General features: G+C 40.8%; 1 protein-coding gene across 2 annotated transcripts in view; it reads left to right on the forward strand.

Moving 5' to 3' along the window:
• Nucleotides 1-23,697, forward strand: part of pcxb (pyruvate carboxylase b) — a 278,215-nt gene that overhangs the window by 217,981 nt on the left and 36,537 nt on the right. For both annotated transcript variants that reach the window (XM_085759433.1, XM_085759432.1), the window contains exons 13-19: nucleotides 838-982; nucleotides 1,321-1,410; nucleotides 7,050-7,271; nucleotides 13,664-13,820; nucleotides 16,838-17,078; nucleotides 18,827-18,994; nucleotides 20,167-20,248. In XM_085759433.1, coding sequence (XP_085615559.1) covers nucleotides 838-982; nucleotides 1,321-1,410; nucleotides 7,050-7,271; nucleotides 13,664-13,820; nucleotides 16,838-17,078; nucleotides 18,827-18,994; nucleotides 20,167-20,248 — 1,105 coding nt within the window. The remainder of the gene's footprint in view (nucleotides 1-837; nucleotides 983-1,320; nucleotides 1,411-7,049; nucleotides 7,272-13,663; nucleotides 13,821-16,837; nucleotides 17,079-18,826; nucleotides 18,995-20,166; nucleotides 20,249-23,697) is intronic.

The raw sequence follows: 23,697 nt of genomic DNA on the forward strand, positions 1-23,697 counted from the left end.
TCATATACAAAGACATTTTTAGCAAATAATCCTCTCAACAGTTTATATTCCTTTACGCTTTCTCTACAGCATTAAACGCTGCTGAACACATCTGAAGCCGCTCCAAGAATATATTAACATATTTCACTCGATCCCTCCAACTTCCACTCCCTCTCTCTCTTTCTACTATCCCTGTCAATCTCCCTGCTCCTCTGCCCCCTCCCTTTCTCACTTCCTCAGCCTCTTCCCCCTATTCAAAGCCGTCTCCCTGTGTTGTTAGGACTGGCTTACAAGAGAAAAAAAATTACCAACAAATCAAGTAATGAAATTAACTCAACAATTACATCTCTTTTCTTTCTTCTCTCTCATTCATTCTCCCTCTCTTTGTTAATTTAGAACGCTTAATTGGTGTGATAATACTTTTGAGGCAAACAAACAACAACAAAATAGAAATGGAATGTAATTACTTTCAACAGTTGACTTTCTCCCTCTGCTCCTTGTGTGTGTTTGTCTATTGGAGCCAAGATTGTGCAGTGTTTAGCGTACTGTGAATGTGGTTTGCGTGATGCCACAGTTTGTGTGTTTACTAGCGTGTGACATTGTTTTTAACATGGAACTTTTAAGCGAGATGCTTTCTTGAAAACAACTGCAGTCTTTTCTTTCAAGTGATTAATTTGCAGAGCAGGGCTTAAGCAGAGTAATTGCTGACTCGACTCTCGTTGCTTCTCTATGCAAAGTGTTTTCTTCTCAGTGTCTGTATATACAATACTTTGACTAAGAGGTGTCTCACAAACCAAAACCCTTTTCAGAGATCACAATTAAAGTTCCCCTCCTCTGTCTGTCTGTGTCCATTTGTAGACCAACATCCCATTCCTCCAGAATGTGTTCTCCAACCACCAGTTCCTCCACTCCACCGTGGACACCCAGTTCATCGATGAGAACCAGGAACTCTTCAACCTCAAACCCACTCAGAACCGAGCGCAGAAGCTCCTGCACTACCTGGGTGAGTGTATGAACAACACACACAAGCATTGAATAGTGATGACAGTACATGTACTTTAACACTGATATGGATGGTATAAATAAAATAATAATGGATGTACTGTACCAGGAAAAAGCTTGGGTCATCTCAAGCTGTAGGTGAAAGTAGTGAAATGCTATACATTACTAAAAAAAAAAACAGAAAAAAGAAAAGAGGAACCTGATGCACTGAGCACCTTTCACAGAGATGCTGTTTTATAATGGACATTCATTTTTTTTCTTTTCTCCATCATCTTTACAGTATGTTGGGTATTACAGGGCTGTGTCTAACTTGTGTTCCATGTTTGTACTTGTGTATAGGTCATGTGATGGTAAACGGACCAACCACACCCATCCCTGTCAAGGCCAAGCCCTCCTCCACAGACCCCGTCATCCCTCCTGTCACCATGGGTATGTCAACCAAAAGCAAATGAGCCAGACACAGTGCATAGCTGACCCAGACTCTGGTCAATAAGACCAGTTCCTCATCAAAATCAACAAAGGGGAGAGGGGTTCAATAACTATAAAGTGTTATTGAGCTCTTTCACTATCATAATATCACCATGCATCATCCTTATTGCATTTATTACATCTGGACTAATTTAGCAAGCACTGCCACTGTGAGGGTGAGGGGGTTTCGTGTCCCCAGGGCCACCGATGCTAAAAACGTAAACACTTGTGGATCCGTAGGGCACTTTGGATAAAAGCGCCCACTGAATGACAAATGGGCTGTCGAACAGTCTGATAGCTGTAGGCGGAAAGGGCTTCCTAAATGGCTCAGTTTAGCACTCGGGGAGGAAAAAGGGTTTTGGCCCAGAGTGCTCTGCTGAGCTGTGAGTACAGCGGTAAGAGGGTGCAGCTCATTGTTTGTGAAGGCAGAGGTTCTTTACTTCTCACCCCTCTCTGCACTAGCACCCCTGAAGTCTCCCAGGAAAGGCCAACAGCCAAGTTGAGCTGTCTGATAAGCTCGTTGCACCACTTAGGGTCTCTGGAGTTTCTCCCCCCTCACTAACTATAGTGTCTTAGTGAATATTTAAAGGTAAAACTTTGGCTGGAATATTGATGAAATACTCATTTTAAAATAATGATGAGATGTGCTTAGTTTAACTCTTAAATATGTTTAGAAAAGCGTAAAAAAAGTCTTAAAAGAATGAATAAATAAAAAGGAAAAAAAATTCTCATTTGACTTGATGCCACAGTCTGTCTCTGGTCGTTTTGCAAAGATGCATTTTTTTGTCGTTTCTCCCTGCTCTCGCAGCTTTATATTTGTTAAGGGTTCAAACTGGCATGAATTTATGCAGCTGCTCCTTTTGACAGCAACAAAATAGTAATCTGTATCAATCTGACATGTTTATCAGCGTCCCGTTATGCCTCAGCACATACCACAGCATGCCCAGTAAACATGAATTTATAACAAAATAATGTGGATAATATGAATCATAATCAGGCATAGCTAATCAAATCTGACATCTAAAAACCATGCACAGTGGAACAGAATGGAGGCGAATGGGACAGAATAATTTACAGTGTTTGTGCAACATCTTCATGTGAGTGTGTTTGTCTGTGCTTACTCACCACTTGTCTATTTATGCAAATCTTATGTTGAAAGGTATCGTTGCCCACCCCTGTTGTCACGGGAATGCAAGCACACATGTGTACACTTGAATATCACATACAAAAGTGTGTAGGTAGTCTATAGGCAGACATTGGTTGTGTACATGCCCCCACTTACCTATAGCAAGCAGCTGATGAGGTAGTTGTATGCAGCACAGGCACGCACAGAGGCATACCTAAAGCCTAGTAATGAGATTTGTAATGTGCTTATATCCTTTCTTTCATTCAACGGAGGGATTGAGAGAAGAGAGGGATTAGGCCTGTATTATCACACTCTGTGGAGGGACGGATGGAGGGAGGGATAGGAGCATGGAGGGAGAGAGAGGTTATGAAAGCACACCGAGGACTTGGGCAGCATATAATCCCTATATGTAGAGAAAATGGTCAGGTAGTGATGGTGGTGGGCAATGGGGATATGGAGAGATAAATGACTGAGATAGAGAGAGGGGAATGTAGAGGAAGGCGACCAGAGCAGAGAGGGCTATTACCATGTACCTCCCAGAGAAAAGAGAGGAGCAAAGATCACAGTGACATTGTCATATCTGAAAACATCACCTCTAAAGATGAGGAGAGAGAGGAAGAATCACAGGAAACAGCTATTCATGAGGAGTTCCCTCCACACCAAGGAGAGAGGGGAGGAAAATGATTCCTCAAAGACAGGGCGAGGATGTCCTGATAGAACCAGTTAAGCACTCAAAGGCCATTATTTTCTAATTAGGATTTGTAGTGTGAAATGTTCCCTCTGAGGGCTGATGCCTGGTGGTTCATTGATGGTGTATAAGTACACCTTGTTCCAATTATTGTCTGAATTTATTTAATGGAGGACATCTAGAGGTTAATCACCAGATGCCTCAGAGCTAGCTTTAGGAAGAATGACTAATAAAAATGACAGACTACCCCCCCTCCCAGTTGTGTGCTTTATTTTCATACTTGGGATTGAAAGGTAGACTGGCTAGAAGAGTAATGTACAGTAACATCTGTGCACACTCTTTATTGTGTGTAGGTAAATAATTGAATTCAGAAAATAAACACACATGGGTTGTGTCTTTCTCTGCCTGTGTTTGATGCTTCCATTAGCCATCTTCAAACAGAAAAGGCTGCTTTTGCCAGCATTGTTGGGTTTTGTTTGTTTTTCTTTTTCAAAAACTCATTTTCAGGTGGCTTTAAAAGCAGTCATAAAGAGTCTTATATTTGGCTTTCTGGAACCTCAAGACTTTTTTTAGGACTATATACAGCAAACTAACTTATTTTTTCTCAGAACACATTTCTTGGTGTTGTTTGTTTCACACCTCCCAGACAGCTATATGGTGAAAAAAAAAACTTCTTGAACAGGACTACCACTCTAAGGTTTTTCAACAAGGCATATTTTAGCAGTCATGCTTAAAGGCAGACCATAAATATATGCAAATTTATTTTAAATTCCTTGTTGCAGTATAAAAAGGGATTTTTTTGTTTTGTTTTAGAGTTAGGTGGATCTTAGAAGTCACAAACACATTTAACCCATCTACCCTGTGCAGACTTCTCTAATTGACTGTTCCAACACCTCTCACTTTAAATAAAGCACTCAGCAGCACGTCCCATCAGGATCTGCCAATTAAAAGTTCCTAAGCACACATACAAGACATTTAACTGTCTTCTTGGGAGGCAAATATCAGCTCAGGACAGCGACAAGGCAAGCTGTTATTACTCTGAGATTGTCTCCTACACAAATTGCAAATAAAGAAATACCTCTGAGCACAGCGCTCACTCTATCTACTCACATCAGCTGGTGTTGTGGAGCAGAGGGAGAAGAGCTGCCAGACAGCTGAGGAATGTCAATGACATGGGTTTGAACCGACATCAGCCTGGGAGGAGAGAAGTTGGGGCAGAGAAGCTGGGGGGTTGGAGTGATCTGTGTGTGTGTGTTTGTGTGTAAATGGATCAGTCGCCACACCAGCAACCATGTGGGACATAACGTATCTCCTCACTACTTTTTCTTTCTGCTCTCTGTGATACACCACACACACAAAACCACTGATGACTTTACTGGAGGAAACTGTTCCATGTATAGTATCTATAGGTCACTGCAGTCCCAGTGCAGATGCCCTCATTTCTCCTCTACTGTGTTGAGCCATGTGTTTCCTGTCGACTGATGAAAACATAGAAAGCAAGTTTGTCAGGCTGCACGGGTGTGAGAAATGGAAGGATGACTTTGAATGTAAATCTAGTCTGCATCAGTGAGCTCATTTTGTTTGGCTGTGTTTGCATGTGTGGACAAATGTATCTGGATCTGTGTGTGTGTGTGTGTGTGTGTGTGTGTGTGTGTGTGTGTAATTCAGGAGTTCTGCTCACGCTTGCCTTGGAGACAATTATAGCAGAGATCATTTGTTTTCAGGGATGACGTACAACAATAAAAGGTCAAGAGCAAATATTCAGCAACGCAGAAAGAGAGAGGGAGATGGAGAGGATGAAAAAGAGGGACGCAGGGCTGGAGGACAGCTAAGCGGGCGGATAGCACCTTGTTAACTACTCTAATTGATTGATTGTACACACCGCAGCAAAAATAGATTTCTATTCCGCTTCCAATATTTTAATGCCTGTGGTTGTGCTTGTGTTTAATTGCGAGGCAGAGAGAGGGGAGGGAGAAGGATTAGGAAAGAAGGCTGGTTATGGCAGCACACACAGCAAGGTCTTTGCAATGTTCAATGTGTTTGTTTTGAGGACCACTCAGCTAATAAACTGGAAATGCCAGTATATGTCTGGGGGATTTCATAACCATTGTCTTTGTTCCTCTTGGTGGAGGCTGTTAGTAGTGAGGATACAGTCTGCTACTGTATGTGACTTCACAGTCTGCTAAGTTGACCAGAACCGCTCATCTAACGCCAACACGTCCAACAACCTTCAGCCCAGAGGTCCTCGGGGACGGGAACATCAAGGTTCCTGAAGCTGTCTGATAATGGCTGCTGCACCTTGTGATTTACCTTCTAGTTTAAAGTTCATCTGTTAGCTTGCATTAATCTTATTTTTAGCCATGCTAGAAGCACATCTTCATGGATAGTAATGTCAGTCCACTACCAGTCCACAATTACCTCCAGAGGTTGTGGATGGAAATTTTATATATACTGTACATTCCCAGAGAATGTATGTGAGTTTGGTGATCTCCTGACTTCTGCTCCAGCAACATGATGAGGCTACATCTGTGGTTTTGAATGAAATGTCAACAATTATTTGATGGACTCGGGGCCCCAGAAAATCCTGGTAGAGTTTATACTATATATCAAGGTTGGTTGGGACCTTGCATGGCCCCTTGCTGCATGTCATCCCCCCAGTGTCCACTTCCTTTTATGTTTTCTCCACTGTCTTTGTAAAAAATAAAAATAATTCCCATGAAAAAAAAAACATATCGGATTGGCACTTACTCTGGTACAGACATTCATATACAGCCTGGGCTGTGAGTTACTGTATATCTCTGCTGGATCTTCAAACACAGTGGCTAGAGAGTTCTCAGACTAATATTTTATATAGAAACATATATATCTCAAAGAAAGAGATTAAAATGGTCAAAAATATGTACATATATACCAGCTCCATCTGGAGCTACCTCCACACTTTTGAAAATAGAATAGAAATATTTATGTACTAAAAGATGGGTGGAAAGTGTATGAAGAGCCATCCTGGAGCCTAGTTGTCTTCTTCTGGAAGTCGAGTCACTTGGATGTCTTGTTTGACTAAACAGTACTTATTATAGAAAGCCGCGGCCATATGAGTCACTGTCAGCAGGAGCTATCCGTTTTCAATAATCAGTGGGCTGTGTGTTTAATAAGCCCGCTGCTGGGCTCAAGTTTCCGTATTCTTTTATCGTCAATTTAGTTGAGGTGAGGGTTAGGGGAGCAGACTGGAACAGCGCTGAGAGGAAACAGTGTCCACCTCATTAGCAGAAGTTATGACAACCGCCAGACTTGTTAACAGCACAACTTAAGAGAGAATTCAGTGTAAATAACCTCACTACCTGCTCGCCTGTTGTCTTGTTATAATGTGGACATCATTTATCTTGGCACACTTTAGCAGTGTCTAGAGTCAATGCACTACTTAAGATTGAATAAACAAAGGGCTGCTCTCATATTCTGCCTGCTTTTAAAAAAAAACAACAATTTATGTACAGAGTGGTAATCTATTGTAATATAAAAAGGTTTATGTTCTTTCTTTGTATTCTATTTATCAATCAATTTCTCTCACTGCGTGGACTGATAATTCATGTCTACATGATCTCATGAGTGTGAAGGAACACCATAACGTACCCCCCCCCACACACACACACACACACACACAGACACACATCTGATATTGATTTTTCACATGTATAACCTCAGTCCTTTTTCCCTCTCATTACCCCTGATGCTCCACATTCACTGAAGTCTTTTCATCTCTGTCCCCATTTCCTCCTCCTTTCTTTACAGGCGACCCACCGATAGGTTTCCGTGACGTGTTGCTGCGGGACGGTCCAGAGGGTTTCGCCAAGGCTGTCCGTGCCCACCAAGGACTGTTGCTAATGGATACCACATTCAGGGATGCTCACCAGTCGCTCCTGGCAACCAGGGTTCGCACTCACGACCTGAAGAAGATCTCTCCGTTCGTCAGCCACAACTTCAACAAACTTTTCAGCCTGGAGAACTGGGGAGGTAAGTTTGTGTGTAGAAATTTCTTTATAAAATGTTTATCAGTGAGCTGCAAGAGTTGCGGTTGATGGAGGCAGACAGAAGCTTATACCTGCTTCTCATATTTATATCAGACTTAGCTACAGTAACCGTCTCCTGACTCCAGTGTAATTTTAAAATGTCGATCGTTGTCTTTAGTTCTAGATAAGAAAGAAACCATATGTGTTTGTCCCTGCACTTTATGACCAATCTGAGTGGCCCAGTAGAGACGGACCAGACCATCTCTAAAAATGGAGTTAATCTCATGGATGAAAGACCAACATCGATTATCAGTTTAAAACAGGAATTGAGCCACCTTCTATTGCGGTCTACTTTTTTTTTCTCTCTCATTGATATGGCCACCTGGCAGTAAAATGTATCCGTCATAATAACCTGTTCACAAAGATGGCCTATGGATTATTTTTTTGTTTATGCATGTTTCAGTGATTGTACATCTTTGTTTTTCTTGTATGAGCTGCAAAAGAAAATGTGTCACTGTGAAAATCATCTCATTCCTCCTCCTCCCACAAGTCTGTCTTCAGCAAGCTCCCTCAATAGACAATGATTGTACCTTTTTCCCTCCTCTTGAATGAAAAGAGAAAATGACGCATTATTGAAACTTCTTGAGGCATGAACAGTCCAATACTGTCCCTGTATAATATGCAATTACTCTGAAATTGGCCAGAGAGAGCAAATACGTGCCTCGTGTTTGAACAGATGGCAACAAGACCAATTATCAACACTTCCTGATAATGTTCCTATGTGAAGTGCAATTGTTATGAACTGGTTTCAAAGAGTAAATTCTTCCCATTTGAACACTTGAACGCTTAAGACATGCACATTTGGTAGAGATAGGCCCACTGCACCTCTTGAGGTTGAAACATTTAATTTAATGCTCAATTATAGTAAACTACTCGGAGTGATTGTGCTTGTATTACTTGGAGAGCTTTGAGTACATCACAAGAGCAAACAGAAAAAAACAACAAAAGCCTAAAGAAGAAAGAGGTTCTGTTTCAGTGGCTGTGCCAATTGTTAAATGGTTGAACAACGTGAGAAAAAAAACTGCAGGAGAGAACGTCTCCATCTCATTGCTGTAAACGCTCACTGAGATTCACTTTCTCCTGGTGGCTGATGGTGGGGCACCAGTTAGGGGGAAAAGAAATATATTTCATTACTCTGGCACTTTGAGACCTCATATTAAGGAACTGTCTACTTATCTCGTGTTTCAACAGATAAAAAGGTTATGGCAAAAATAAATCATTGAGCCGATATTGCGATAAAAAGAGCTTAAATGATTCCCAACCTCCATCTCCTAGCATATAGTGATGTTATTATGAGACTGACCAAAGAAAGATGATATGTAGTCAGCTTAGCTGTCTTTGAGCAGTAACATTAAAAGTAAATCTTTGCAGAGAGACTGCGGAAACTCAGAGTGAACTCAGTCCTTCACTCTGGAGGAAATTGCTGAATAGATACCAGAGGAGCCCCATGTCCCTGTATGTCTCATTATACGATGTGATCCAGCTCTGAGAGAGGAAAGTTCTTTGATTAAGGCACATAAATGCCTTTTTAAAATTTCATTATCTAATATTTGAAGCCTCAAAAATGTAGATTCACAATTTTTTAAACTTAGACCATATTAAAAGGTGTTTACCTAATGTTGTTTGCCATTATATATAATCATGCATAACTCAGCCTCACTGATGGATTCACTTCTGAGGATGCTACCACTCTGCTCCTGCCTGCCTGGGTTTACACAGTCCAATGGGGCCATCGTTCAGTATTTCAAAAACTGTGATAAATCTGCTTTTAGGAAATGGGAAGCTCACAGCACAGTCAGACATGTCCATGTTAGACTGTTGAAAGAGCACAAACTGAGCTCTCTATCAGCCATTTCTAACCAGTTCTCTTCGCTTCATCTTTGTGGGAAACTGAAACTGTTCAAAACAGTCTATAAACCCTAAAGAGAGCATGTTTGAGACCATTTTATGGTTGAACATAAAAGATGTTAATTTACCAGGAGCTTCCTGTTTTCCAAACTGAGACTTATCATGCTCTCTGAAAGCCCAGAGCATTGGCTCATTGAAGTGTTAAAAAGCCTCAGAGAGGCAGTGGGTAAGATTTTCAAAGCTAAATGATGGGTTTGTATTATGCTCCAATAGGAATGGTTATTTACAGGGTGAACGTGGGCCGGAAATGTTAAGAATAAAGTTCCAGCACCTTCGATTAATAAGTAAATAATCTGACTGGCTGTGTCATACAAACTACTCATTTCACATATTTGTCACTTGTGTTTAAATAGGGAACAAGAGAGACAAACATGCACAAAAACAGATGTTTGTGTGAGGTCCCTCTCTAAAGATCATTCCAAAAGGACATAGCCCTTTAAACTGTCACAGAAGAAGTGATGTCCCACTTACATCATATATGTAAATTCATGATATTTTTTAAAGCTCAGCTTCTCCACATGATGAGAAAAGAACAGACTGGCAGAGTCACCCTGAATGGCACAGAGAAATACACTTCTGTGCTGTGAACAGCCGGGCTACTGCTCGCACAGATTGGCAATCAGGTATACTGCGACAAATCTCAGTGGCCTGGTGGACCATCCACAAATCAATTGTGTTTTTGTTTTTTTCAGTGTGTTTCCTCACTGGTCTAAACTCACTAGATAATCACAACTCAGCCCGCGTTAGCCCCACGGAGATGAATATACATTTAATAGGGTTCGAGATGAAACAGTGAATATTTCCTTTTCAACAATTGATAGTCAGAGAAAATACATTGTCCTCACTTTCCCTCTTTGGGCTTCAACTGAATATTTTTCAGTGTAACGTGTAATTATTCACAACTGAGCACACAGCGTGGTTAATATTCTTAATTTGGGCATTTGATGCAGTAAAAGGCTTGAAGTAAATGCTGCGGAATAATCTAGTCTCTGAACTGAATCCAGATATGATAAAATGGCAAAAGAAAAGTGAATACGTCTTTGAAACTCTCTTGTAATGCACTAATGTTTGAATTGCAGTGGGAGTGGAGTTGTAAAATCTTCTGTCAACAAAAGCTCTTAAAGTCTGAACAGTCTTCTGTCTTCATGAAGAAGTTACAGAAAGCAGATATGCTTGTCTCTCTCCCATTTATGCAACGACAGTGAGAGAAAGTCATTAAAATCAGATGTAAAACCAGAGTTGCAGAAGTTTTAACTCCTCCTGACATGATTCAGTAACAGGCTGATATTACAGTATGAGCTGAGCAGTATCAGCTTCACTTGTCTTTTCAGTTAATAGAAGTTGTTGAGAGCCTGTGAATTACTGAAGAAAAATGCAATATGCCTTTGTACCCTCTTGAGGTGTCAGTAGCTCCTGCATGACATAATTATGAGTCAGAGAAAACAAAAAGGGACTTCCTCATAATTATTTAAACACAGAATCAATTTCAGTACAAGACACCTTCCTGCAGCTTCACTAGTTTCAGTATATTATTTCTTCATTAGTGTCTGCCTGCGCATAAAAATATATTTTGGTCATTATACACAACAAAACATTGAGAAAACAGTGATGAGTCTGTGGACATGCTATATTGGTTATCGTTATCGTCATTGTGTTGTATTTGTCTTACACACAACAATTACTTCTTCATTATCACTTATGCTGCGTTCCAGGCAGGCCGGTACCAGTTCACCGGTCGGAAAAACACCAGTTACGGGTTCCTGGAACGCACCATTAGTTTCAGAGGTTACACTCAGTTTCAGGTCCACTTGGAAAAAGGACTTCAGTACTTTATATCCATACTTTAGTTTCTCTATTAGGGTCTATGTTAGGGTCAACCTTTAAAAAATCAACTCTTCCCAAAATGCAACTCAGTTTTTGATTTTTGTTAAGATTGAGTCGATAAAGAGATTTCCCTTGTTGGTAAATATTAGTTGCTCTTATTTTAGGAATGGGTTTTGGTTTTGAACAGCATCCTCCATCCCTGTTTCACTTGTACTTGACCTGATTGTTGTCTGTGTTGAGTATCTGAGCATCTTGAAAATGAATGACTTTATTTGACCCAAAGCACCTGCTTTTTTATTGCTTCCCACTCCCCAAAGGAACTGGGTCATAGCATGAAGTCCTAACAGTACTCGTTTTGATGAGTAAACTCCATCTATAAAATCATTGGAGTGTCTCATTAATAAAAAAAAAATGTTATAACCTTTTCCACAATGTATTTTCATTCACACAGATTCCCATGGCCAAAGTTCACAGATTCACCAGCTGCCATCCCCGCTCTCGCCTCGTATTGATTGTAGCACAAATTAGAGCACCACACTGTAGTAAAAAGTTCAGCCCCAGCACACACTGTCCCACAGTAACAGCTTGTAACTGTACCTTTAATCAGTTCCTCATAAATCACTAAATGACCATTGGGAGAAATAACGACCATGTCTCTTTATAGGTCCCTATACAATGTACTTTTATTACAAAGTGATCAGAGATAAAGAATATTATGCCCAGCTGAGCTCAAATCACTTAGAACCAAAATAAATCAGTAAAGGGAGATGACCAGATGAGTATTGAACGCTGTTGCCCAGACACATTGTCCCTATGCAAGAATCTTTTTTTTTTTTTTACAGTGGTCTTAGATAGGGAATATTGCTTTCACATGTTTCAGCTGCTTAAAGGCAGAATGAATCATTGAAGAGATTAAGCCTGTGAAAGCCCTTTGAGGATTAAGTCCCTTCCTGATATAGCGTTTCTCCCTACACCATACAAGATACAGTAATATGAACTGGGTCACATAATGTATCTATAGGGTTTTCCCCATCTCTTTCAGAGTTGGCAAATTTATCAGATGGTAATGCTGCACAATGTTTAATTACTGTATATGATCATGCTGGTGTGTGCATCTTGCATGCTTGCGTGTTTTAAGGAATGAAAGCTGAGTCTTGTAACAGACTGTGGACACAAGCAAAAGCCTGAAAGTCTGGACTACACAAAAGCAAATCAGCCAATCCAGAGTAATGCAGTGGAATCACAGATGACATAAAAATTGATCTGGCAGGATAAACCGCCAGATGTACCAGGGTAATAATTGCACATTTAAGCACAAATGCTGATAAGTGCTGCGCATGTGCTTATGTAACTCAACGATTCAAATTATAGATATTAATCATTCCTATTCACCATGGACTCTCCTTTATGGCCTCAAGAGCCTGGATAGACGTTAACTTCACAGAACTTTTATTTCTCCACCAGGGGAGATTTGGATGGAGTAAAGAGTTTGCCAATATAGAGCGTACAAACTGTTTTATTATTGAGTTTAGTGTAAAATTTATTCTTACCCAACATACTAACAGGAGATGGTACAAGCCCATCTTTTCCCACAGCACCTATTCCAGGAGACAGTGTGTTCCAAAATAAAGCATTAAACAGGGCGTTGAATTCATTGCTGGCAATTGTGGGTGTTGTGTAAAAGGCTCGTTTCCTTCACTCCATCTGATTTATTTCAGCTCATCTTCATGGCAGATTGGATGCTGCATGTTCTTACAAAAAGGCAGCGACAGCAGTGCCCGTGCCTAATGTCCTGCATGTGGGACCAGCTGTCTGTCTTCACTGGTGTTATCAAATGATTAGAGTAAATTCTGCTGTCCCAGATGAATTCCCCACTCAGCATCGTGGGTTGATATCTCATGTGCAGTGAAACATTAATACTAATGTTTAATATCAGATAGGATTGCTTGGAGTAATTTCCGCTTTAAACCAGTAGTGTAAAAGATGCTGACATAGCTGAAATCCTAAATTGATTAAAAAATTGATAAAGAGGGTTTTTCCATGGTATCCTTGCTTCTCACCAAAGAGAGGAACAAGCACTTGTGCTTAGTATTCTCTCAGTGTCTAAATGTATTGAGTGCTCAGAAAATGAAATTTAATGATGACAGTGTTGGATCAGCAAAAAAAAAACAGTGGAGGCTTCAATATTTCTAGCTGATATGATAAACGGGTATGAGATTTGCTAATCTACTCCCCCAGAAAGGGAAATGAGAGACGCTATCTATCTTTTTTTTCCGCCTCTTCTTTTGAAACATTTTAGATTTTTAAAGTAACTGTAAAATGAAATGATGAAAGTGTTAGAATGAGAAAGCATCATCATATACTTTATCTCAGCATCCACTAGTGTGTATTTAAAGTGTGTGCCATCTGTGTGTGTGTATGTGGCTAATGTGATAAGTCTGACATATTAGTTTTTGAGTCTGAAATTGAGATCAAAGCTGGGATGACAGATGAGATCTAAGATGACAGCCAAAATAAACTGCCACCTCTCTGTCCCTCTCTCTCTCTCTGTGTGTGTGTGTGTGTGTGTGTGTGTGTGTGTGTGTGTGTTTGGTGTGTAATTAGGTGCTACCTTTGACGTGGCTATGCGCTTCCTGTCAGAGTGCCCATGGAAGAGGCTCCAGGAGCTGAGAGCTTTGATCCCAAACGTCCCTTTCCAGATGCTGCTGAGAGGGGCCAACGCTGTGGGCTACACCAACTACCCTGACAACGCTGTTTTCAAGTGAGACACACACACACACACACACACACACACTCTCTCTCTCTCTTCCACATTAAGAGCTAAAAGGCATTACCCAGAGTTTTGCTACTTTTATATTTCTGTCCAAAATACAAACACTGCCATAAAACTTTGCCTCTTTTATTGGTTAAGATTTTCTTGAAACCAGCTCCTACTGCTTGATTGTCTGACTCTCTCTTATTATTTATGACTGGTTTGTTTCCATGGGAACAACATGGGTGACCAGCAACTCCATACATAATTGTGTATTTGTCTGTAAGCATCGCCAGGCATTTTACATGATTGAGATTTCTGTCAATCCTTGAATAATTACACCACCACTAGGCAAAAACAATAGAAAGGTAATTACTCTGAACAAAACACTGCAGTAGAAGCAGTGCAAGACAGGATGCAAGACTTTCTGTAGAAAGAAATATGTGAGCTCAAGCAAGAACTTCTCACACCTACTCTTCCTACAACATATAACCCAGTAGACATGTAAAATAAAGTCAAACAGATCTTTACCTTAATTCTGTCTTCATCATATTCTCATATTTGTTGATCAGCAAAGTTTGAAATTTGAATTTCATTTGAATGGTGAACATATTTTGGGCTCCTCTCGACAGCTGTTGCCTGAAGGTTGAGTTGGCTTTTTAATGAGGAGATTTTAGTGTTGGCAGAATTTCTGGAAGAAGCCTGGTCGCTTAGATAAAGTATCCGTTATCCTTCATGTAGGATTATGTAAACTGGGTCTGTTGAATTTGAGTGTTTATGTGTGTACCTCATATTTGTTACATGATCACAACGGCTGTTGTTGTTGTGTTAAGACCATATGGATTGGACACACATACAGTAAATCAATTAATCCATTCATATTAAACATACACTTTCCTCTCAAGACAAGACAGAGAATTTATACTTAACAAAACATTGATTGTTTATTATTAAGTTACCAATACACAGAATCTAAAGAAAGCCACACGTTGACACTGTCGAGTCAAACATGACTCCAGCACGTATTAGATAAGCTCATGCTATTGTTTTGTTGTTGCATTCTGTGTGTTCCATATCTGGATAGCTTAACAAACAGAGGGTTGATATTATTGACTTTAACCACGTCTTGTTGTGAGAATCCTCAGCAGAGTTTCTCACTTGAAAACAAGAGTTGCTTTAAGCTCCCCTTTTAATCACTTTTAAAGTTTAATCACTTTTAAAGTATCTATATATATTTTGTGTCCTCCCACGCTCATACATTGTATAAGTCGTACTCTATATGTAACATGAAGCCGCAGACACAGCTGCTCTCGCTCTAAATATATCCAAATGGATGTGCTATGTGCTATCCTCAAACCACACAACTGGCACACACATTTAATCAGGTCAATTTAGTTGATGTGTTCCTGTTGCCTCCTACCATGCCCAGTGAGTTACATACATTTCACAGACATGTCGTTGAATCACATATCCACCAATAATGCATTTAGGGCCATAAATACTCCTGTGCCTACACACATGCATACACACGCCTCTAACACTTTTCCAAATGGTTTCACAAGCCACCGCTATGATGTGGATGACTCATGTATACTCAAGCGCACACACCTGCAGTTAGTTTCACACACACACATACACACACCAACATCCACATACACTGTGTAATTCCCCTCACCTGAATGAAATGAGTCGTGGCTTTATGAGTAATGCAGCTGTCCCCTTCTCTGTCCTTCCCATTGAATCACACACACAGAACTCCCCTATCCTCCCCATTTTATTTATTTTTTGTTCAGTTTTTTTTGGCTCCCCCTCTCCTCCCCTCTTTCCCATTATATAGTCATTATTTATCCCATTCTTATAACTCGGCTTTACGCCTCCATTCATCTCTTTGCATTACACACTCCTTTTCCTCTTTTTTACTCCCTCTTTCTAACCCGATTGTTCTTCCTCTCCCCTCGTCGTTCTGTGCCCTATGGGGAGGGGGGAGACATCAAAAATTTGCACAATTGTGATTAATGGCTTTGATGTTTTTGCATGGCTCTCCCTCTCTCCATCCTTCCTTCACTCTGTCACTCTGTTGCCCTCAACATTTTTAGCATGGTCGCCTGCAGCCAAGTGGCCTAGCATCTTCATTAACTAAATCAAATCAAAGTGTAATTTCATTTCATTTCATTCCACTGATTTAAAGAGCATTTCACAGGGTCACAGTACAGTACACTCTGCATCAAGAGGGGTGCAAGACTTGAAAAACATCTAGAATGCCTGGGGGATAAAAAGGGTTGCACGATTTGCTAACAAGCTTCTTCCTTTCAATTCAAGGCTACACATTTTTTGACAGAAAAACTTCTGATTCACATGATAATCACACTCATACTGATCACGTCAGCTTTGACTCAGATATGTGGGGCAGTAGAGTGTGTTTGACTTGGTGCCAAACAACTTCCCCTAGGCAGCATTTGTATGCAAATAAACAAATAAACACCGGACAAACAGACGTTGGACTGGTAATCCTCTGATGGCAAAGCATTAAGTGTCTGTTTATTTGCCAAACGAAGGCTCTCAGTGTATATAAATATTGCATTCACAGCAACACAACTACTGTAAGCGCTCACCCCGGTTATGAAAAACCTGATGAAGATACAAGGCTATAATAGGAGGGATTTACCACTAGCAGCTCGGATAATGAGGCGGTATGCGTTTCTCTGGAGTTATTGAAGGCTCCTGCAGGCTGTGTAAGCTCACTTTTCATGAAAATGGTGAGAAATTGTATTAACGCAGGTACAGCAATATTTGTGAGTGCGTGGTGATATGGATATGGATATAAACAGCTTATCTCAACGCAGATGTGCGCTGTTATCTGGAATACACTGTGCATGAAGACAGACTCATAAGTGAGAAAGATTGTAGGTAATCTTCCAGTGTACATTGAGTCTTGACCACCTCACCAAGCTATTTCTGTCTCCCGTGGATGTTATTGCCGTCTGAGCTGTCAGCTAACATCACGCCCCCCACACCCTGTCCTCCAGGTTCTGCGAGGTGGCCAAGGAGAACGGTATGGACATCTTCCGTGTGTTCGATTCCCTGAACTACCTGCCAAATATGCTGCTGGGGATGGAGGCAGCTGGAGCAGCGGGTGGCGTAGTGGAGGCTGCCATCTCTTACACAGGCGACGTGTCTGACCCAATGAGGCAGAAGTACTCCCTGGAGTACTATGTGAAACTGGCAGACGAGCTCGTCAAAGCTGGGACACACATCCTATGTATCAAGGTACGAGAATAAAAATAGAAACCAAGTTTTTACGTCCCTGTGATACAGTGAAAACTTTGCTCATCTGCCAATAAGATGACATCAAACATCTGAAAGGAGTGTTTCCATATATTTCTTAAGGCTTATGTCATGCATTTCATTCAATTTAGGGCCTGCACTAACTTTCAGCCAAACCACTGTGAACACATTTCATAGTGTTTGAGTGCAAACATTTTACTCTTCACTAGGTTGAAGCTATAATGGAACTCATTTGGTATGTAAGGTTATTTACATAAATTGACTTAACCATTATATAATAATGTAGCCAAGCTGCAGTGTGCAACTTTACTGACCTTATTATCATGGATTAAATCTGCTGCAGTCTGACCACCTGTACTGCAGCGACTATCACTACTACTCATTCTCATTGTGTTGCCACTGTCCAGTTGAGCGTCACTACAACTAACATTCAGTTAAAAACCAACAGAGATAAAATCAGGGTTTTCCAAGAACCAACGTCACAAGTGTGTCATGGTGAAGCAAAACGCCTTTGCACACAAAACACAACCTGACTTGTGATTGGCATGTTGATTAATTACAATGTTAACTGTTGAACACAGATGAGTTTTTTTCTATTTGCTCCTATTGAAATAACTTGTATACTTGAGCTGTTTATCTAAATGAATGGACTGATAATACTCACATTAAATTAATTTCTTTATTCAAGCATGACAGAATATTTTCAAACATGAAAATGATAAACTCCCGCTCTACGGCAGTGTGAACCAGAACGCGCAGCAGTGGCAATCTCATAAAAGGCTTGCACAGCTAATGAGGTTAACTTTTAAAAGAGGAAATTAGCATGCATTATAACTTCAAGGAGTGCAATGATCATCAAAGGAAGCACAACTAAACATCTAAGCTCTGTCAGGGATTTTCTGTTAATATCACTTAGTATTTATACTTTAATTTTATACATGATTTATACATTAATCATCTATGCAAGGCTGTGAAACCCTCAACTTTAGTCTGGCTTTTGTTGTTCTAATTAATAATTTCCAAGTTGATTTTCTTCTACAAAAGTGTGGTTTTTCAACAGAAAAGAATAGTTTTATTTGTGGCTTTTTAAGTCTTGATTAATTCGAACTAGCTTTCTCACACTGATGTAATCATGTCTTGAACTAACAGAACTAAAGATAAAGATAAACACTTAAATACAACCTCCTAGGTGGAAGTTTTAACACTGAATTGATTTAGCAAATCAAGACACATTGATTATTTAGATAATTTGAGTCATCAATACTCTGTCTCCTCCGGTTCAATCCCTTCAAGGATTTCAGTGTTTGTGAACGTGTTCCTCCTGCTTCCCTTGTTTTGTCTGTTTCTACTTGTTTGAATCCACCAAATTATCAGCACTTTGTTCCAGCTTTCATGAGCAGCCTCAGGCCAGTGCTGTGTGCACATTTTCTCACTAATGAGGGCTGAGACAGGTGGTTGAAATTAATCTTGTTTAACTTAGTCCAGGACTCCATATGCAAAATTTAGATAAAGCCACTTAAATCACATGCAGATAAAAGTCTGTTTGTGTTTCAATGAATGTGAGCCCAGGAATCCCACTATATGGTGTATGGATCTAAAACAGTTCAAAAGAGAACATACATGGTAATGTAGGTGGGCAGTGGGATGTTAAGCTTGTTAGCTGCTGGGGCTGGGCTAGCTGGAGTTAGCTGCTCCCTCCTCATGTGTCCTCTCTCTCCCTGTCTCATCAGGACATGGCTGGCCTACTGAAGCCAGAAGCCAGCAAGCAGCTGATCGGTGCACTGAGAGACCGTTTCCCCGATGTCCCCATCCATGTGCATACTCACGACACAGCAGGAGCTGGTGTGGCCGCCATGTTGGCCTGTGCCGAGGCTGGAGCTGACGTAGTTGACGTGGCTGTGAGTATTTATCTTTCCTCACATTTCCTCTTGAAATCTTATTCATCATAAAACAAATTCATCTCTTAAAGCAGAAGTAAGTGATTTGGTCGTTTTGGCTAACTTCTTGTCAGGCAATGGAGTTAGCAGTCCCCGCCCTCGTCATGGATCTATTGGTCCTCGTCCCTACGTCACCACATTCACGCGCATCCCTTGGCTGCACACACAGCCCTTCATGCCGTTCTCTCTCCTCATTGGATAAAGGTTGTAGGATACAAGGAAAGTTTTCTCCTCGGCTTACAGCAGAGCAGAGTGACTGACAGACCCGTGTTTCAGACCAAACACTCTATATAAGTGATTGCTGTCTGAAGATATAACTATTTAAGACTTATATTAACACAAACATTCCGCTTACTTCTGCTTTAACAATCTCATTGTGACAGAGTCTTGAAGGTCATGGAAAGTCAGTGATTTAATCGAAAATGCACATAGGTTACGATACAGTCAGAGGCCTGCCATGTAATGAGTGCCAATCTTTGTACACACCGAACTAAAGTAGTCATTTGGAGGCGTACATCCACACACTTTACCCTAACGACATGCACAAACATTAATTTTCTACCAGCTACTGCAGTTTACGTTGTGAAATGTCACTGAAACAATTGTCGAAGCTGGTTACATTTCCCATTGTGTTCACTGACGCATGCTGCCAGCACAAGCAGTTTCGTTAAAACAATTGGCTGCTGTTTGCAGTGTCGGGCCTTTCTGCTGTTGAGCTCTTGTAACACTGTATGCAATAAACACCCAACTGTCCACCGTGGATCAGACACACAATAAGAACATTTGCTTGTATCGATCCTTCTGGTTTTTGTAGTTAAGCCTTGTCTTTTCACTCTGCCAAGGAATAAAACATTCATGCACAATAATGAACAAGATGAAGCACACTAAAATACACTTGACAGGGTAGAAAAACAGCCAAGGTTATTTTCCACTTTTTGATGGGATTTCTTTTTCTTTTTTTGCTAATAATACACATATGGACATATTTTTCAGAGATATACCCACATGATTTGCCTACTAATACACCACACCTTTTTCTCAATGTATATAAAATCAATCCACTAAGCCCACACATAATGCTCTTTTACAATGCTTTTAGTCAGACAGCGTTCATATTGATTGTGTCTCTCTAGGTCGACTCCATGGCTGGCATGACTTCTCAGCCCAGCATGGGAGCCATGGTGGCCTGCGCCAAGGGAACCAAGCTAGACACCGGTGAGTGGGCATGTGAACATTACTAATTCTGAGAGGCTGCTACTTTACACGAGGGAAAAAATCAATCAACCAATCAATAAATGACAGAGCACATCTCTAATTATGGCCCTAAGTCAGAAAGACTGATGCATTCAGCTCAATGAGAACGTACACAGCCAATTATGAGAGTTAGATGGGAAACAAAGAGACCAGTTCAAATAGTTATGAGTGGCAGATGAATGGTATCAGCAGATTTGTGGCTTATATAGCCATCTGCTAGTACATTGAGTTGTTGTTTTCATCACAACATGCCAACAAGTACCCCCGGTACTCTGATCAATGGACAGTTCTTCATGGTGCATTCGGGGTTAAAGGCTTCTCTCAAAGCAGCCTAGAAATGGTTATTGGTTTCACATTTGCTTCTCAACCCACGTTCAGATTGGTTGCATTATAGGTATTTTCAGTCACAAACCTCCCTCTGTCCTCTCTGAACCACCACTGCTTTATTCTGCCTTCTCGGGAGGTCGCACAATAAGCGGAGGGATGGATTTATAATGCATGCATTCCCCTTTGGGTTTTTGTTGTCCACTTTGTTCTGCTCAATGTAATTTTCATGGGCTGTGAACAAGCCTGCAGCCCCTCCCTCCTCTGATAACTGACCACGCTCAGTGACCTCTGCCTCCCACAGTGATGGGTGCAGTGTGCCATGTTTAAAATCAGCCAGATGTAAAACTACTGTTAAAATTGAAAGAATGCTAAACAGACTAAAAGAATTAAAACCGATGTTGAGTTTGCTGCTTAGTTATGCAGCATAATGCTACTGGGAAAACTGACTCAGCTCTACTAACTAGATCTGATAGCTCATTTCCATTACTTAGAACCTCGAAGAGCTCTGTTAATTATGTTTACACTATTCACACTGCACAGGTCATGTACTGTCTGCTGTTGTAGTGCACAGTACTATCAACATAAGGAGCTTGTTACTGTGTGGTAGCTTTTAATGGACAACTTGATTCTACTTGTCTTCTGTTCTGATGATGAAGCTATAGAAAGTTTCCTGCGTCCGTGCCTGAGAGAGACAATTTCATCTTACCCTCATTAATGCATGTCAGTAACAGTTTGATATGTTGCAGTACTGTAATTAGCCCCGATGCTACGAATGCACAGATGAATACATGGTTATAAAGACTGTAAATCATGAAGACCTACCTCTTCTAATTGTTCTGTTTTAGATACAACATCACACAGTCATGCCTAACCCTAACCCGTTGATGTGTATCTTAGAATAAAAATGTAAACAGAGGTTTAATACCAGGCTGAGAAGCTTTGTTTCACTGTCCTCTCATGCACTGAATGGTGGACATTTATTTTCATCAGCAGGGTGAGAAATTAAACCACTTATCAGCAAAAACAAAGATTTCAGCTGGTGTTGAGTTACAGTACTGTTTCAAATAATAATAGCAACTCATAATAATACTAATAATTAAAGCAATGATGATAGCAATGCTCCTTGTATTTCTGTGTCAGCACTGCTGTGTTTTGCTGCACCTAATTTCCATACATGAATGGTTAAACAGCCAACATGATGTCGAACTAAAAAGTCCAGCTGAGTACAGTGGTGCTGTAGAGCAGGGGATGATGGGAAACATCAGCTGTTGGGTCCTTCACTCTGATCAGTCTCCTTTGCTGGACTCATTGCGGCTGTATCAATATTTAACAGCCATACAGGGAGAACTCTGTCATGGAAGGTAATAGTCCATAAAGCAACACAACAACAGAGCCATTATGACATGCTGCTGTTGTTGTGATGTGTGACTTGTACTTTGAAAGGGAAACATTTTGCGTCATTGTTGCTCTCTCCTGCACATTTAACCAACGGCTGAATGCAACAGGTTCACATCCATTCAGTGGAGCTGGTAAATATTGTTCTGGGCGAGGCAGAAAATATGACATATTACTGCATCAGAGTATCAGAGAGAGAGAAACTCTCCCATCCAGTTAAGTGACAGAATATCAATTTGTGAGCATACAGTACCCAGTAAAGAAGGAGAGAGGGAGAGAAAGACAAGGTCGTTACTCAAGAGCAAGAGGTTTTCAAGTCTGTCAGTTTATTCATGGAATTTCAATTTGCTTCACTAGAGAGTGGAAGTTGGATGCAAAATGCCTCTCACACACACTTAACACACACACACATGCATACTCCTATCCTGATGTGACCCTGGCACATGCATTATGCATACACAAACAGACAAACTCCTCCTCACTTCCACTTTCTTTTACACCTGTCACCTTGTGCTCGTCTCTTCTTATCTCTTCCTGTCTTTATGCTTTCCCTCCTTCCATCTCCGCGTTCCCATCTCACTACGTTTGTAATCAAGCAGGGCTCTGTCTCAGATACTTCATGACCTTAGTCTGTTTACTGCTCTCCTTCATTCCCTCCCCTCTTTCTCCTCTCTCTGTTTCAAAGCAGTAGTCAGTGCTGTGCTGTGAGCTTTGCCTCCTCTATCTCCCGCCCTCGCTCTGCTCTCATGCCTTTTCCTATCACCCCCACTTTGTTCACACTGTCTCTACATCCTCCTCCTCCTTCCCTCCCTCTTACTCAGTGATAAAGTAATTAATAGCACTTTACATGACCGTTTCGCCCCCACCACTTTGCTCTTTCCCTTCCACTCCCTCACTATCACCCACAGTATCTCCTGTGTTGAAGACTTGGCTGAAGCAGAGGTCACTGTTAATTCATCTGTCTTAAAGCTGTCAGTGTATTTATTCAGTCAGCCACAATGAGAACACAGACACCCATGCATTTTGTCATTGAAACAGGTCATACATATTCACAAACACTTTTGCAGCAGAATGATGAGACACATTAAGGTGACCTTTGTGTTTGTTTGACACAGCATTTAAAGCCTCTTCCCATGTATCATGCATGGATTTAATTGTTAAACAGTGAAGTCATTCAGGAAGTAGCAGACACTGAGCACACCATGTTAAATATACATACACACACACCGCACAAAGAACGTATTATACTATGTGTAGGCACTCAGACTCTTGTAGCCACTGCACCAGAAAAAAAGGACTGAACAACACATTTAGCTCCTTCACCTCTCTGTCTTCATCTGACGACAGTGTCCCACCTTTTCTCCACATGTCTCATCTGTCTTCATCTGTCTCAGCATCAGCTCATCAAGAACAAACTGTGTGTTTGTGGCTTGTGGTTTATGGTATACCAGTTAATAAATAGTACTGTTAGTTCCCTGCTACAGTGAGTTTGCCCTGCTAATACTGTAAGTTGTGTATCAATGGCTCTTTGTCACAGCCAAACGGCCTCCTAAATGAGTAATCTAAGGGTCTGTATGTCTTTGTGAAGATACACATGATAAAACCTGCAGCTCAGGATCAACAATGCTATATTGATCATTATCCTGATTTTCCCATGGGAGTAAAAATAGGCATGATGGGTGATCACA

This window comes from Trachurus japonicus, chromosome 18, assembly GCF_045865225.1.
Source record: "Trachurus japonicus isolate A0001 chromosome 18, Traja_1.0".
Lineage (NCBI taxonomy): Eukaryota > Metazoa > Chordata > Actinopteri > Carangiformes > Carangidae > Trachurus > Trachurus japonicus.